This window comes from Anopheles merus, chromosome 2L (genome assembly GCF_017562075.2).
Source record: "Anopheles merus strain MAF chromosome 2L, AmerM5.1, whole genome shotgun sequence".
Taxonomy (NCBI): Eukaryota; Metazoa; Arthropoda; class Insecta; order Diptera; family Culicidae; genus Anopheles; species Anopheles merus.
The window spans coordinates 46717803-46734690 of NC_054083.1; the positions used below are offsets into that span (position 1 = coordinate 46717803).

At 46.4% G+C, this 16888-nt stretch overlaps 1 protein-coding gene across 6 annotated transcripts in view; it reads left to right on the forward strand.

The window, feature by feature from the left end:
* Positions 1 to 16888, forward strand: part of LOC121593388 (Fc receptor-like protein 5) — a 52032-nt gene that overhangs the window by 332 nt on the left and 34812 nt on the right. For 3 of the 6 annotated variants that reach the window (XM_041915679.1, XM_041915682.1, XM_041915681.1), the window contains exon 2: positions 3101 to 3640. In XM_041915679.1, the coding sequence (XP_041771613.1) occupies positions 3529 to 3640 (112 nt within the window). In that variant the 5' untranslated portion in view covers positions 3101 to 3528. Of the gene's footprint in view, positions 1 to 7; positions 294 to 365; positions 664 to 1561; positions 1860 to 3100; positions 3641 to 16888 lie in introns of those variants that run through there. The other 3 variants (XM_041915683.1, XM_041915684.1, XM_041915685.1) reach the window with 3 other exon arrangements.

Here is a 16888-nt window from a genome sequence, read left to right on the forward strand (position 1 = left end):
TACGAAAGTCCACATGTCGCCATCACAACAATCCCTTTTAAGTGGCAAGAAATGTCGTGATGTCACCTGGCGTTTGCTTAAAAGTTCAACTAATGACACCGTGAATGCCGTGAGATATTACACCAAGTGCTCCAGGTGATGCAGGATGATGATGATCTAATCACACCCTAACACCGGGTGCCACTCGGCAAAAGGTGTCCCTGTGTGTGTATGTGTGCCGTGGTAACCACTACCAGGAAAAACAACGAGTGACAGAAGCTGCTGCAGCTCCTCATAAATTATGATAAATTAAGGTGAAAACGAAGATAAATCGATGCGCAGCAGCCACCAACTGATGTGTGTTTGTGTGTGTGTGTGTGTCTGTGTGTGTGTGTGTGTGTGTGTGTGTGTGTGTGTGTGAGTGTGGTTGTGTATGTTTGTGTAGTCAACTGTGCGAACGGGTAACGAGGTCAGTGCCGCTGTGCCGTTGTAGTGCCTGCCGTTGACAGTGATGTGCCCTCCGCAAGTCGAAAAGGCCGGTGGCAAACACAGACACATCCAAGTGTGCGGGTCGATAAAACGGTGTGCTTCGTTGCTACGGTGTGTGTGTCTGCTCAAATTTTCGGGGAGTAGGCAAAGCAAACGATCCGCCAAACGGTCGGACGGGCGTTTTTAAATATTTACGTAAGACGCGTGCTCTCACGGTGCTCCGATTCTTCAATCCATTACCATGTGTGAGAATGTTCGCGTGCAACAATCTGTGCGCTGGGGATGGTGCGTTTTGTGAAGCATCATCATCACCATCATCATCATCATCATTAGACCAGCTGTTTCTGTGTTGCGGTCTTTTCACACTGCTCCAGAAGTTCCGGAGCCGCAGCGACCGACAGCGGACAGACGGCAGCATCAAACGACCGCTCCAAGCCCGCCCGAAATCCGATTAAAATCTATTTCGTCGGGATGTTTTTCGGGACCCCGGGTCTGGGTCAGGGACACTAAGCTACATCAGGCCACTAGTTGTGTGTGTACAGTGGGCAAAGTTATTGACAGCTTGCGAGCGGCAAATGGCAAAGGATTAAAAGTTCCCCAGCGACACTGGGTGGGTCAGTGTCAGCTCCGGTAGCTGGGAATTATAACTCGAACCGATTGGTGTGGATCAAGCCCATCAAGACGGCACATCAGCTTGCCCGTGAACTCACGTGACGCCGCTACAGTGTCTTACCTCCGGTTCGTGTGAGAGACACTGGGACGAATCGAATCAAGCAATGAACCAACAAGGCACCGTCTCCCAGGGGACGGAAGAACACCGCACGAACGAAACGCGCCGGTGGCAAATGGAAAAGTTTGTAATCCGGCTTAAGTGTGGTGCAAGTCTGCCCGTCGACGTTGCTTCTTGCTGGAAAAAAACAAATCAAAACTCCTTGCCATCGAGACATCGACACGCCGCGTCGAGCCGGGAGGACGCGCCAGTGCGGCGAAATGGTACCCGGGCAAAAATCGGACGACTCAATGGGAAATAATCATAAATTAGTCGTCCATTTATATGCTAAATACTTTTGTCCACAAGGTGCCACCACCCCGACGTACGCTGACTGCTGTGCGTTTGGCAAAGGTGGGCGCGCGTGAAGGAAACCCATTTTCCGTCTAGTTGGATTTCCGCTTTCGCCGAGACTGCGTGATGCGAAGGAGAGTGGAATGCTTTTCAGCTTAATGTCATCGTTGCTGCTCGAAATCAGCTTTTCGCTTCAGAATCACCAGAAGAGCGCCATCCTCACCATCATCGTCATTGCAACATCATTGCCCCGCGTGACGATGTTGGCCCGGTCTGCTCGCGCCCGTCCACGGCATCGGAAACAGGATTATCGTTAGTGAGCGAAGAGGTTTGTTGAAGGTTCGGTTCCGAAACTGGGAAAGAAAACGAAGCTGTTTACCTTTGGATCATCGATAGAACTGTGGAGTAGCAGGTCCTTATCGTCCGGGGAGCTTGGCGGGGAAGATAGTGGACGGGGGCCGTACGTTTAATGTCGGATTTTGCAAAAAAAAGGAGGAATGATAATAATTCCCTTCGCGTGATTGCTCGGTGCTATTTTTCAGCAACCGGGGTCCATGCCACCCAAGAAACCGTTCCGATCTGATCAGTGGGAAGTTCGATGAAAAGGAATGTGTACGGGGTATGTGCCGTTGGAAAGCTACGGAAGCCTACGCACTGTTCAGCACCAATCATTGTCACAGACACACACACACACACACACAATCCCGATCCACCTGGGAGTGTCCCAGTTTTATGGGGCGCAGACCTTTCATGCTGGGGCGCAGGTTTTTGGCAGTTGTTATTGTTGTTCACCTCCACCAAGCAGCACCATTAGCGGCAACGTGTTTGGTGGAAACTTTTCGCTCCATACTGCCGCCACCAGGGAGGGGAAAGAAATTGAATTTCGCCGTTTTGGAAGTCAATTTTTCAGAGGAACATAGAAGTGAAGTTTGCCCGTAGTGTAGGGAGGCAAGTAGTCAAGCAGGCTCTCTATTCTAAGAAGCGTTTCGTATTTCGTAAAGGTGAGCGCGTGTGGGTTGTTTAAAACACGCGTGAGCATTTCTGAGCCCACTGGCGCTGTCAGAAAGGTGTTGAAATCGTATTCATTACGCTTGGTGCGTGGCTTATTTTGGGGGGGGGGGGGATAGGGGAGTAAGCGCTGGAATTAAACTGTGATTAGTGGGATTAGTGGATGTGTTGTTATAATTCGTTCAGGTCGCAAACAATTATTGCGTAATCCCTTGTTATGGTTGATTGAGTAGAGCTGGGTTTTTGCATGAGCTCGAAGGTGAGATGAGAGGCTGAGCCCTCTATCATTGCCGCTTGTTGATCAATGGATAATTATCGATTTGAAAAGGAACCACAACCTAACACTTCAACCCACTGCTGTGAACAGAGATGGGCGTTGAGCGTCGTCTTAGCTAACGTCTGAAAGTCAAATAGTCAAACGTCTTATGTCAATGTTCTTGACTACTAGAAACTATTATGAGATGCAATTTAATGTTTATGTTTCAAGATGTTTGCTCCCTTCTTAAAGCGTTTGTAGCTACAATTATTGAAATTAATTTAACAATGTTTACTACTTCAAAGGCGCCTCACAAACAGTTCTGTTTTAGTGTAAAGCAAAGAGCTATTTCGAGCAAAAGCATGACGGGTAAAGCGCTTGTCCTTCAACGTAGCAGGTGATCAAGCAAAGTTGTGCTTCAGGCGCTTCTTGCAAAACTACAATCCCACTTCCCTGGAAAAGCTACCTACCGGGAAGGTGCCCTTGAAAAGGCGCACAAGACCCCACGAAGTGTGTTGGTGTAAAGTGAGTGTGAAAAGTGAAGCTGATGTTTTAATATAACATAAGTTACAGAAGTGATTAGGTAAATAATACTAGCGTGCAAGTGTAAGTGTTTGACAAGTGATTAGTAGCTGTTCGCACGGCAAACTACTAAACAACAACCACTACAACGCCGTAGCGAGTTGCACACCACCCGGTGCCCTGGTGGTGTGCTGCTGAATGCGGTGGCAAGATGTGGCTCGAGAAGCTTGTGCTGGTGTACCTGCTGACACTGTTCAACTCGCTGGATGGATACTTTCTGGATAATCATCACCTGCAGAGTAATGGACGCCATCGACGAAAAGGTAAGATGTGCATCAAATGTCAGCACCACACGAGATCGTCAGTGTTTAAGCATCGTTAGCGTTAGCGTTTGCACGGGTCTTTTTGGGGCTGGGTTGGGTTGAGAATTTCGAGCGAAAACTCCGGGAAATCTCCGCCATGACATAGGGCTCGAATTGATCTGCCCGTGGGGCTAATTATCTGGTCGGACAGTTTGAAGTTAGTTCCGTGAACTCGCGAAGCTTGCTTCATCACTCGCGATGGATTGCTGTTGATGAGTGCCGTTGGCAGCACATCGTTCTTCCACCAGCAGCGGTCTATTATCGATTTTCCTTTCCACAAATGTAGATCCAATCTACTCTCACGGTCGTAAGAGAGACTTTATCAAACACCGCGTGGTTGAAAGCTCAAGATCGAGGAGCTTTAAATGGCCCTAATAAGAGAAGCCGCCCGTGTGCGAAGTGGGGTTGCTGCCCGGGCTCGAGCTTAATTAGTTTAGGATAAACAATTTAAACGTCACCGGGGTTCATTATTTTTCGCTTCCCAATCGCCGAATTTTCCCCTATCGATCCGTACCTGAAAACTGGGCCTTATGCCTGTGTCAGAGTGACAAGCGGTGTATTCCGCACACCGCTAAAGTGACAGGAAGCGTCTACTTCCACCGCAAAACACCTCAAGCGTCCTCCCTGGTGGTGTGATTAGGTGGACGCCTGCACGGTTGGACGGTGAAGCAGTTCCAGCTCATTAAAATTTCCCTCCCAGGGCTAAAGCGTTCTTGGCCGCTGGCTTCACTGCAACCTTCTCCACCTTCCATCGGGATGTTTTTCCACCGGGCTTCGATGTTCTTCCGCTCGGTAGGTTGACTTTCATTGAGCTGCGGAAGACTTATTGGATAAATTAATTACATTTCGGTTTTTCCTACCGCGAGCGCCGCGAGCTGTGGCTCGGAACGGGACAAAGAACGGTATTTCGGGCGAATTTTGTGGCCCCGGCGGTGTGGCAGCGGTGGTCCATTTCCTTCCCGCCGCAGCGCTCAGCGGTTGTGCGTGCGTGCCCTTTTGTGCTGCGCATGGGGCCGGGCAAAAGTTGCTACTTTTACGCGCTTTCCATTTGTCCGCGTCCCAACTCGGGAAGGGAAACTTTTGTGAAGCGCTCCCGTTCCAAGAAACCCGCGGGCTGTGTGGTGTGTGTGTGGACCCGTCGGGGGAAAATGGGGCAATGCGCCGCGCGATGGCGTTGAGTTGAGGGTAAAAGTGTTTAATAAATTCTCAATCGAGCAGCGCGGTTGATTGAAAAGTAAAAGTTTCCGTTTAATAAAGCCGGCCGGATTTTCAGATGCTGGGCTTTTATTGTTTTTGTATATTGTTTTTTGTTGTTGCTTTTTCTCTGCGGGTGCCTTTCGTTCCCTCCTTGCTTGACCATCGTTGGCGGTGAAAGGCTGTGCTAAGTTGTTCTCGGTACGGATCTGAATTTGATAAGTGCGCAAAGTTGAAAGGCCTGGTGGGCAGACCGATGATGATTGCGATGATTGAAGGCGATATTTATTGTTGGGAAAAATTTTTTTTCTCGAGCAAATGCTTCCATTTAAATTGGATTTGGTGTTTTGTTTTCGGTGCGGCTTTTTAATGAGCGCACAAGGGTGGCGAAATTCTCATTTACGAAGCGTTAGCTTCGATTGCAAAGATCAATGGCGTGGGAAATTTAAGGAGCGTTGAAATCATGAATGAATCTAAATTGTGATTTGAGGTCGGTTAAAAATGATTACATAGAATAGCTTGCTGTAATGTATACCACTATTCCTCAGACAGTTGCAAATCGCCTAAAAGTATGCAATAATTTATTTCCGTAGACCTAAGTAAACATCAAGCCTCAATGCTCCTAGCCAAGCCTAGCGCCTAAAGGTATGCAATAAAAATATTTCTGTACTATTTACATTCAATTTTTGTCCTAACCTGCCCGAGCAATTAAAAATGCTCCATTTTGACTGTCTTCCGAGAAGGTTCAAGGTACAAAGTCAATGGAACAGGCAAGACAAATATCATTTCAATTAAGTAAATACAATAGCTCAGAGACATTGAGGGGAATGTTGACCCAGTGAAACAGTTGAAATACTTTATAATAACACAACGTTTCTGGAACACACAATTACGCCTCATGATCGTTTGGGTCATATGTGTGGTATTTTTTCATTCGATAAATACCTGGAAAATGACTTCTTCTAAGGCTCTCCCGCTACCCTACCCGTGAAAGCGCTCCCGAATGCATACATGCAGGCGGTCGCAGATGAGATCTAGCAATAACCACCACCAAACGACACAACACCCTGTCTGCACAGCACACCCATTTTTGTACACCCATCAAATCAAGATTGGCTTTTCATACACTCTAAAACCACATTCCGAGATTAGTTTCCTGCCACCCGGCCCAGAGCCCGCACAGTCGAGCTGCTCGCATACCTCCCCTCCCGTGTAATGACATTGTTACATGGCCACACAACAAGCAAACATGACTCGGTAGGACCTTCTTCACTTCCCCGCATCGTGCGCTCTATACACTTCTGTACACACTGAGCTTGGAAAGATAAAGTTTCTTCTTCCTGGCTACCGTTCCGGGGCTCCTTCATTTTGCCAGATGGGTTACGTTACGCCACAGACGCGTTCGGTGGGCAATCAAGCTCGATTGTGGGCCACCTACCAGGTACCTTCCCTTCCGCGCAGCACAGCAAAAACTCAAACGCCTGGAACGAACCTCAAACGAACACGCACACGGGAATGAGGAGTGAGTTGGGGAGAGTTTGTCTGTGTGTGTTCCCTTCCCATCCACATGAACGCAAAAATACAAACAGTAACAACCGCCTACCGTTCCGGTTTGCTCTCAGCTGTTATCCCTGTCCCACTTGATTCCGATTGTAAGCACACAGACACACATACACAAAGTAAGGAAGGTCGGGACGGCGACCTGCGCGTGCAGGTGGGTAAAATAAAATGTGAAAAACTTCAACAAAACTAACCGCTCCTCGGGTCTTCACTGCCAGTTGAACCGTTCGAGTGTGCCTTCCTTCCAGGAGGGTGTTTCTACCTTTATCATGGGGCACAGATCCGTTTGGGCGAGGAAAAATTACCCTCAACCGTGTCGATCGAGACTCGAGCGACTAGAGGGAAGCTATCATCCTTCCCCCGCGTCGTTGAAGAACTCTATTACACCCAGGGCAAGTTTGTGTTTTTCTTTCCCCACTTTCACTCGCAAGGACTTTCGGTGGAAAAGTGTGCACACACACACACACACACATACGCAACGAGCTGAAAAGTTGACGTTTCGATGCTTGTTGGCTGACGTTATTGTTTCCAGTTTGCCTTCACTGTGAACCTTGCGTACCTACATACATGCATGCATAGACGGGCGGAAACATTTCCGATTCCGGATTACGTGCGCGACGAGGCATCATAATGGACCATGCGAATAGTTACTGTCTTCGTGTGTTTGTGCTGTGAGTGTGTGCTGTATGTGTCCTCGGGGCCACCGTACAAGCCCGATTGCTACAACCACTCCGGTGTGTTATTCCGCCTATTGTACCGGAAAAAAGAAGGGCAATGAGTGGCATGGGAGGAGAGGGGAGGGAGGGGGGGGGGGTAGGAAAAACTTTCCCAATTCTGTGGCATACCAGCGCGCCGGGGCTCCGACGTGGCCCCGATGAAAGATGCAGATTGTGGAATTTTGATAGTATGTAATGAACATGTGTAAAATGGGTCAGGCTGCCATTTGCGAAGCCTAACTTTAGGCGTGTTGCGATCGCTCGCACAGCTCGAGCAGTGAAGGCCGGTTACGGGCGTGTGTATGTGTGTGTGCGTTTTTTTTAATAGACCCGTTTTTAAGCTCCTCCTTCTCCTTCACCCGTAAAAGGTCGGTTAAGTCAATCACGACACGTGACAGAGGGAAAGAGACAGTTGGTACCAGTGGGAAAGACTCAACTTTGCTCGTGGTTGAGGTTAATGTTTGAGGGCCGGGCAAGTATATGGAATCACTTTATGTGCGACCATTTCCAACAATTTTAAAATTGTGCTGAGAAAGTTTTTCCTGTCGACAAACGCACACATGCAATGTAAGTGGAAAAGGTGTGGCAAAATAAAAAACGAAACCATTTCTCCTCCGTCAGCCATTTTTTGCTGGTCAATCTGGTCTTTTTACCGGAGGGAGGATTTTCGGCGGATATGTGTTAGGGATACCATTAAGAAAAATAGAGGAGTTGAGGTGAGGGAAGCCGGGCGTAGTATAAACCTTCACTAGCATGTCCTTGCCCCCATCCAGCGTTCGTTTCGCCGTGCCTGCCTACCTTTCGCTTACAGCGGTAGATTGGTAGTCAGTTGAAGAGGGTACACCGAGAGTGGCACAGTGCTTCTCTCTGGTCGTCGTGTACGGCCATTACCGTATGCAGATGACATTCCGCAAAAGGTTTACCCACATCCTGGATCCTGCCCCTGTACCCCTGTACCAGTTTTCCGATGCGGAGTGGACGGAATAAGGAAACGGGACGTTGGGAATTTTGAAGGTTGGGTAAAAATATCCCTTACGGAATGCAAAACTTGTCCCTGCCCGTGTATGTAATAGCGGGAATGGTGGAGAAGTATGTGCACACACACAAAAAAAAAACAGAATTGTGCAAAATGTTCCTACCGTGTGCTGGAAAACCTGAGCCTCTGTTCTCCTCCCCTGAAACCAACCAGCACGTCAGTAATTGACACGATAATGTTTGCATGACGGGAGGGAACAACCCAAGCGCGATGCGGATGCGAGGTGAAATTGCAATAATTTGCCTACGCTGCCTTGCCCGGAACGACGCCGAGTGGCGTGAACATTTCTGTGCCCGTGGGAAGGGAGGGGCAGGTGGTTTAAAAATTGTTTCTAAAAACTCTGCGGCACATCGGGAACTCCATTAACGTAATGGTGTTTGAGCAGCGATGTGTTTCGGGATGGCATTCCCGGCTTGCTTGCCTTCCACAGCCTCAGCTGCTGGAAACGGATCGCTCAATTTATTGGCGTTCGTCGCTTGAGGAATTTTGTTCACACATTTCAGCTGCAGCTTACAATTTTATCTGCAGAAAGTGCGCACAGTTTCGTTCGTTCAATGGAATATGGTTTTTTTTTTGTAAATAAATTTCTGAATGTTCCATTTTGCCAAATTCCTAAATGAATTGCTTTCTTCGTTCTAGCACAAAGCTGTGTGTTTGATTTTTCACACCTCCAAAGCGGATTGGAGTTGACGGAAAATGCAAAGGGGAAATGAAAAGCACGATTGATTCATTTGGAAGTATCAAACCGTCCAGCTAATCTGGGCGACCGGCTTTTGCGCGGGAACGATTCCACCCGGGTGAGCGCGCTAATGGATGATGTCCTTCGCACACGTAGTCTCGTAATCGATTTGTACGATTCCTCTCTCGCCCCATCAAGCTATGCTCATTTCACGCTCGAGCGCTTGCATTATCGTGCCCTTGGATTGGGAATGAAAATGCAGAATGCGATGATTGGTTGATCAGGTTTTGCTTTTTTCTCCCACTGTTTGCTTCGCGCAATTGTGCTGGCAAATCGGGTTGAGCTGTGTTGAGGGGACAGGAGTAAAAAGGAAGCGCATGTAACTGAATTGAATCATGTGGCTCAATCCTGTGTGAGCATGAAACAAATCAAAGGGAAGCAAGTTTGGCCGAAAACCTCGTAATGGCTGTACGTTTGCACGTCACAATCGACAGCAGATAGCAACCACCTTTGAGTGTGTGTTCGTATCGTGCCGTGCTCTATTTTCCCCTGATTCCCGTGCACAACTTGAAAGCTTTTCCTGTTGGCCTCGGAAACGAGCAACGAGGACGATCTAGCCCGGGCAATCTTGTACCAAGCATTGTTCTATGTTGGAAATTTCCACGAATTTAGAGGGAATGTTGCTCGTGCAAAATGCAACGACACAGGAAAACGTGCCACATGGGAAATGAGCCAGCACTGCAGTATTGAATGGAAGTGAAGGAACAGGTTATTAATAGTCTAGTATGAAGAAAGCGCATGAATTTCCATTACCTGGGGAAACCAATTGAAGTGTCATTTTGGCTTCTGCTAAAACGTAACACACCGTAACAGCATTGTATAAAGGATGTAAAATCAAGTACATTGGCAGGAAACGTTTTTTGCCAAAGCCCTTTTGTTTCAATCAATTGTATGAAAATCGTGCACAAAACAGCAATGATGAGGTATAAATGAGACATTTGGTAAGGATGTATAGCTTTCGATGTACAAATTTAGCTTCATTTGTTGGAGAAGTAGGAGAAAGATTGCAAGCTTCATCGGTTCATAGAATCGATTCGAATTTCTAGTATTGTGTGCGCCTAAATGCATGCAATGTGATGTTCTAACTTATTTATTTTGTCTAGCTTTATTTTACTTTGATGTTCATATCAAGTTGATATGAATAAATGTTGATGTTGAGAACATTGCCATGTCAACTAAAACACATTTTGTAGAAGAAACAAAGTTATAATCGTCTTTATTTATGTGAAATTATCAAAGTATCACAACCGTGAGCATTCATAATAAATAAATCCTTTCCTAGGCACCACTTACACAAGCTCAATCCACAGGCAAAAGGAAACATTTGCTTGTGGTAAAGTTGTCCCTCTGTTCGCAACGCTCGCTTCATTCACTCTATTGCGTTCCGAATTTATCACAAAACCGCACGTGCCTTCCTGAGAACCTTTCGCCTTTTTAAATCATTCCTTCCCGCCGCACAACGCTACACCCCTACGCTTCCGGCTAAAATCTATTGAGGCAGCCAGTGCGGGAGGCCAAATTTGGCCCAAAAGCTTACCGTAACGTAACCGGAAGCGCTTATTAACAAACCCTGCCGGAGGTGTCACTGTCTATCAGGCGTAAACGAAGCAGGAAGGGACTTATATATGGCACAAGAAAAGAGCGGAGAAATACCTGGAATCAATTCATCTTTTCCCAGGCAAACCATCGTTCGGGGCCGGGAAAATGGGCAGCCACCCGTCGAAGGATTGCTTTTCCGGGCTTCGGTAGTAAGTTTCGCAAAAATCGACAGTTCGCCTGGTTTGTTGCAGCTTGAGGCACGCTTTTCCGCTTGCGGGTTTACGCCTCAACGCATCGTCTGACGTAATTCGTGATGAACTGAAAAGGGCAAAATTGTGTGTAATGATTTCGCACACAGCTGAGCGTGCTTGGGCGGAACTGCTCGGGTCCGCCTCAGCAAGTAACGACGGAAGGGTTCATATTACGCTCGCAAGCGTACAACGGTGCCGCAAGCACTCGGGCGCTCTCTGCGCAGGAAGCAGCATTCTATTTTGGTTGAAACAATCTCGCACGTCGAGCGTTGATGGGTTGATGTAATAGCGAAGCGTTTAGATTACCGTGTGTAACAGCTGATTAATTAATAAAATTTCCCTACCAAACACTAACCGCTTAATCTAGCGCGCACCGGTTACGATACGGCACCCACGATTTAGATTAGATGTTAATTGGATCAAATGTAATTGTGCTGTGGTACAGTTTTTCAAACACTCCACTGGTGTACGTGTACGTTGTTGAGGCGGTTGTGCTAGATTGAAAAACCTGCTCCGACCGACAACAGCACAGCACTCCGGCCCTTTTTCGGATGAAGCTTGTTTAACAGCGATCGCACCTCATCAAGACGATCCGCTTCGCAAACGATAACGCCGTGTCGCAAACGCCTTTAAAAGGGAGCTCGATCTCCCTGCACTGGGGTCGTTCCGGTCGATTCGCCGTTTTGTTTTCGCTCCCTCGTCTCCTGAAAGTTTCACTTGCCGCATGCGCTACTCTTAACACACGCCTTACCTTTTCGCAGCCAGAGGTAGCGAGAAGCGAGTTTTCATAATTGGAATAATTAAATGGTTTTCAGATTGTTGTGAGCACGGCGCTACGAATCCCTTCGGGGGAGGTACGATGCCGGCTTATGGCATCGCGGGAACATGTGTCCTTTTGGCAGGGCTTTCACGGCCACGAGTTCGGTGCGTGGAACGTCGGTGGGTGGGATGGAAGGTGTTTTCGTGCTCGTTCAACATGTGTGATAGATAAATCATATATTAGCCCCGGTACCCGGCCGGTGCGGGGATGCGATGCTGCTACCGGGCTCGTGAATCGTCTCGGAATAAGTTTTAATGAGCCGCTTCGAGGGCGTCTTGGGTTTGTCCGTGCAGCTGCTACCTATGGCTCGCTATTTTGCGTGTGTGTGAGTATGTGTGTGTGTGTGTGTAGCACGGGGGAAAATATATAATTTTGTAAGTTTGCTTAAAATATACAAAATACAAACACTGTAATACGATTGCTTAAAATGTATCTAGAAAGGGTTTTTTGGCTCTTAGGTTATCGGGGAGTAAGTTGGCAATGAATTCTAACAATCAACAAAAGCCGATCATTTGCAGTGCATATTGAAGGCTAATGTTTTGTTAACAAATGATTGAAAGTATGGTTTGGCCAGCAGATTGCATAACTTTAGGCTCATGTATCTGTTTATTGAAGCTTTGGAAACTTTAGTATTTGAACAACAATTCCACATTTTCATGCAAATGAATGTTACAGTGCTTTAAATGTGCAATTGTTATACTTATTTTCTGGACAACTGACGAGAAAATACTTTTTAAAGATTTTATTCGAACGATGGAGTTCGCCTAAATGTATGCAATTGTGTAAGAAATGATGGTGAATGAATTTCGTAGGCATTTTCAAATGTTGATTGAATGAAAAATTGATTTAAAATAGGTTACGGTTAAGGTTAACGTATTGCTTCAATTGAAGGCACTTATTTAATGTTTATTTATGAATTAACTCCAAACTTATATTGTCTGGTGCGTGAGGTCAAGTCACTAATCGAAATATTTATCAGCACATTAGCAGCAGCAAAACTTCATGAACAGCAACTTAAAATCTACATAAACTGCCACCACAAATGATCCCTCTGGAGAAGCAAACATACGCAAGCGGCAGTGAAAGATCGTGCGTAATAAACGGGGAATTAACTCAACAATTAATAACGGTACCGGAGCCCCATAAACACCACACGCCTGTCTAAGCATGAATCTTTACCGCTGGGAAATAAATTTATCACCTCCCCCCCCCCCCCCACTAGGAACTGGCTGGCAGCTGTGCACATTCTCCCCAAACCTCTTGCCCACATCGATAAATCTTTTTGCGGGAGAAAAGTCAACCGGCCCCATCCGGTGGCGTGGCGTATCCAATGTCCGGCCGTATTTTGTTCCACTTTGTCACACCAGGGGTCATACGCAGTCATCCCCTTTATCAGATACGCAGATCCCCTAGACACTGGAATGGCCATTTCCCGGTCACACACACACACACAAGCAGCGAACAAGATTCTTCGGTATTAATTGCACACGACATCTAATCACTTGGTCCAGTTTTCTTTCCCATATTCCATGTGTGCCTTTATGGCCATCTTAAGAAGAGCAACCGTTGCCACTACCACTTCCCCGGGAATGTGCTTCAGGCTCCCTCGGCGTTCTGGGCGAAAGGCACACCAGTCTGTACACAAAACACTTCACCACGATCCAATCTTCAACCGCAAAGGCGTGCGTGTGCGGGCAAAGGCTCGGCATGCCGGCAGTGCTAGTTTATTGGCCTTTGTCGTTTTGTGCGCTTCCCAATTTATCTTTTCCAGCCGACTGGATCAACAATGCTTTCGGTTTAGAGGTCGAGAGAGTGCTGAAGTCATCAAAGGTTGTCCAAGGTGCGGGCGGGCGGGTGGAGCGAGCGCGGGTTTTCTTGCTTGCGTTTTGGGGCGGAAGAAGAATGGATTGCTCCCATCAGTCACGCGACCGAGTATCGATGGGAAATTGAGATAAGCGTGAAATGCGACTGAAGGGTGACAGGGAGCACAAGCAAGAGGCTGGAGACGATTTTCACTGGGAGCGTTTGCTGGTGCAGAAAGCAGGCACACACTATCTCTATCGATTACAGCGTTTGTTGTATGCTTGGGCACGGAAGTTAAAGAGACATTCTCTCATCAGCATCTTTCGGCAAAGTCTGTTGTGTGTCTAATATTATTCCAGCGCCTGGGAAAACAAACAATCGTGCGTCTCTTGCGCTCACGCATGCTTTGGTGGAAGTTTCCAGAGTGCCGAAGGCGTTACATGTTTATTTGTGTGGTATTCGCTGTGTAAGCAAGTGAACTCCTTTTGCTGGAGAAGGTGAATGTTTGTTTATTAAGCTCTGGGTTTGACCATGGGCCTAGTTTTATAGGATCAGTTTAAAAGCAAATTGGTATTTTCTTAGCGACACACACGAACAGATAATCTGCATAAACATGTCAAGTTGTGAGGTGAAGTTATCTTAATGTTCCTTTCAACTATTCTTTCCGTAAGGGTTCAAGTAAATATTGTTTCTAGATTTGTATGTTGATTGATTCAAAGTGCTGAAGTGACGTTTTTACCCAACTAACATTGCTCATTGCAATCATTGTGAATCTAATTATGAGTTTGTGCACTTGAAGTGTTGCAAATGCTAAAATAATATAAATATAAAGAAATCAAAAATTAAACAAAAGTAAATATAAGAATTTGACACAGAATGTAAACATTCAATTTTGAGATTAGATCACACAATCTAAAGTTAAAGGGCTCAGAAAGTTAGAATGAGTCAATGTTCCATGTTTCCTATTCAGAATAGATTGGAAAAGGTTACAGCAAATCCTTGACCCACCACAACACTTTAATGATAGCAAAATCTAACCTTAATGCTTGCTCAAACATTAGTCAGTGAGATAAACCAGGTGAGGGGATTGTCAAGAACGGTCAATATCTGTTTTTTTTAAGAAATCTCCTGAATACTTCATCCAAAAGGGAATCTGTTAAAAGATGTTTCCAAGAAAATTGTCTACCAACGTATTTCAAAGCTTCGTTTGGTGAATCTTCTCACGTACTTGTTAAGAAAATTAAGGGCTTTTATCGAGCTGAAGGTAGAATGGGAATGTTTGTAGAAAAGTAAAAAAAAAAAATCCCCCGAAACAGCGAAAACTTTGAAATCCATCAATTATAACCCCTAATACCAGTTTCATCGCCGACATGACCGGCACTCGATGCTTTACAACTTTGAAAGCTGCCTACAACAGCCGCGGCAAACCTGTCTGGCCTTCTAGTGTCTGCGAGGGGGGTTTTTCGTTTCGGGGGGGCTGTAAGAAATCACCCTCAAAAACTAGAACCAACGGCCCACCTCTACCGACGGCAGGTAATCGTGGATCAGTGGGAAACTTTCCGACAGAAACGAACCCTCTCGTTCCTTTCACCTGCGACCGGCTCGTGGGGCGGCTAATCTTCCATTTTCGATCTGGGATTTTGTTCGACCCAGAAGCTGATGGCGAAGGGGTGATACAACGGGGGAAGGCAGATAAGATGACCCGCTTTTCGGTCACAAGATTTTTCGGTCAGCTCGGAGGGGGAAGTAAAGAAAATGCAGGGAGGAGCCGGAAACAAGACGCGCGGCAAACTTTCTCATCCAAGCACCGAGCGTGTGCCACAGCTGGTTCCCGGGTGTTTGGGAAACTGCGGGAAGGGGAGGGGGTAGCAAAAAAAACCCTTTTCCGTACACCGTTCCCAAGCGTCGGGGTCGGGAGCATTTTTCGTTTCTACTGACAGCGCCCCGGAACAGATTTTCATTGGCTTTGTGCGGAGCGAAGTTCAGATATTTATAGCTTCGAAAGGATCAGCGGACTCGTTTCCGTTTGAGAAGCGCAGTTTCAGTGGGAACAGATACGGCAACGGTGCAGCCCTGAACGTTGGCTACCTTTTGAAGTGGAGTGAGAGGGATGGAGAGGTGCTGGCAGGTATGACTATCTCCCCCCTCCCCTCCAGGGCTGATCTTCGCTGTAAGAGCGTAAAGTTACATTATCAACGACATTTGTATGCTAATGAATTGAAGGATTTCGCCTGTCAAAGGTTGCGGCGCCATGGGAACGGAAGGCGGCAAACGAGGTGACAAATTTTTGGATTCCATTCCGGATAAAGTTTTATGATTTCCGGGGCAGTGGGAGTGAATGTGGGTTTCAAGGCAGTGGGCAGTTTGGTTGTTCAGAGGTGTTGGGTCTAAATTTAAATATAACTGCTTTTACTGGAATTCTGATAAGACTTATTTGAATAACTCCTACAGGATGGCTTTTGAAGTGTGAAAATATGCTGCTTCGAGAAAATCTCAGTGCAAAGTTTTAGATTTTAACGTTATTTTAAGCTTTTTTAGTTGTAGTCAACGATCGGATACGGATCTTGCCATGAAATTAACAAAAAATTTTGAGAAAATGCTTCTCACGGTGCCTGTAGTTTTGCAAAATCTGCTGAATCGGTGTTTTACGTGTTTGAATTACATAAACCACGTCTCTACATACATTTAGGCGCATATTACATACATTCAGGCGTTCGTGGGTAGCATTGTTGTTGATAAACCCAATTTTAGTTTAATCCATTTCAAAACCAACGGGCTTTCACTCTAAAACCATTCATTCACAAGGGCGTGACGAAACCCTTCGAGCCAGTTCAGCCGCACTCTAAATGAGTTTAATTTAAAGCCCACTCAGATTGAGATTTATACATGCTAACCAACATACCACTGCTGACTCACTCTGTTGTTTTGGCAGATTCAATTTATGAGATCAGCATACATTCCGGGAAGCCTTTGGACAGCTCCAGAATAAAAAGAAGGAGAAAGAAAACAACAACGACTAACACAGAGCCTATCGACTCCAAACGAGCAACCCCGTGCTGCATGGGAACGGTTTGTTGCAAGATTAGAATTCATTACACTGCTCCATTCCGGGCCCCATTGCAGCAGCATCGTAGCGAAGGATGCACAGAAGAAGACCTGGAGGAGATGATATTGTAGCGAATGCCGAGCGCTGCAAAGATCAGCATATTTTTCGGTGCCGTATGGAATAAATAAATGGAATCCCATTCACAACTTTTATGAGCATCGTTTGCATGGTCGTGCAGCTGTGGAAATGTGGACGATGTTGATGATGTTGATGATGATGATGATGATGATGGCAGCCAGGGTAAAACCGGGAAGCAAACATGCATTCCCTTTTGCTGAATGGGATGAAAAGCGACCCTGAGAAGCGCCGGGTTTCGGGTAAGAAACGGAGCTCTGCTTTGCGGGACTGTGACTTATTCTTGCGAATGAAGCTGAATAGTGTATTAAATGCAAATCAACTGGACGACGGAGATATGGAAATTCTTCAGTTTGAGGAATAATTTCGG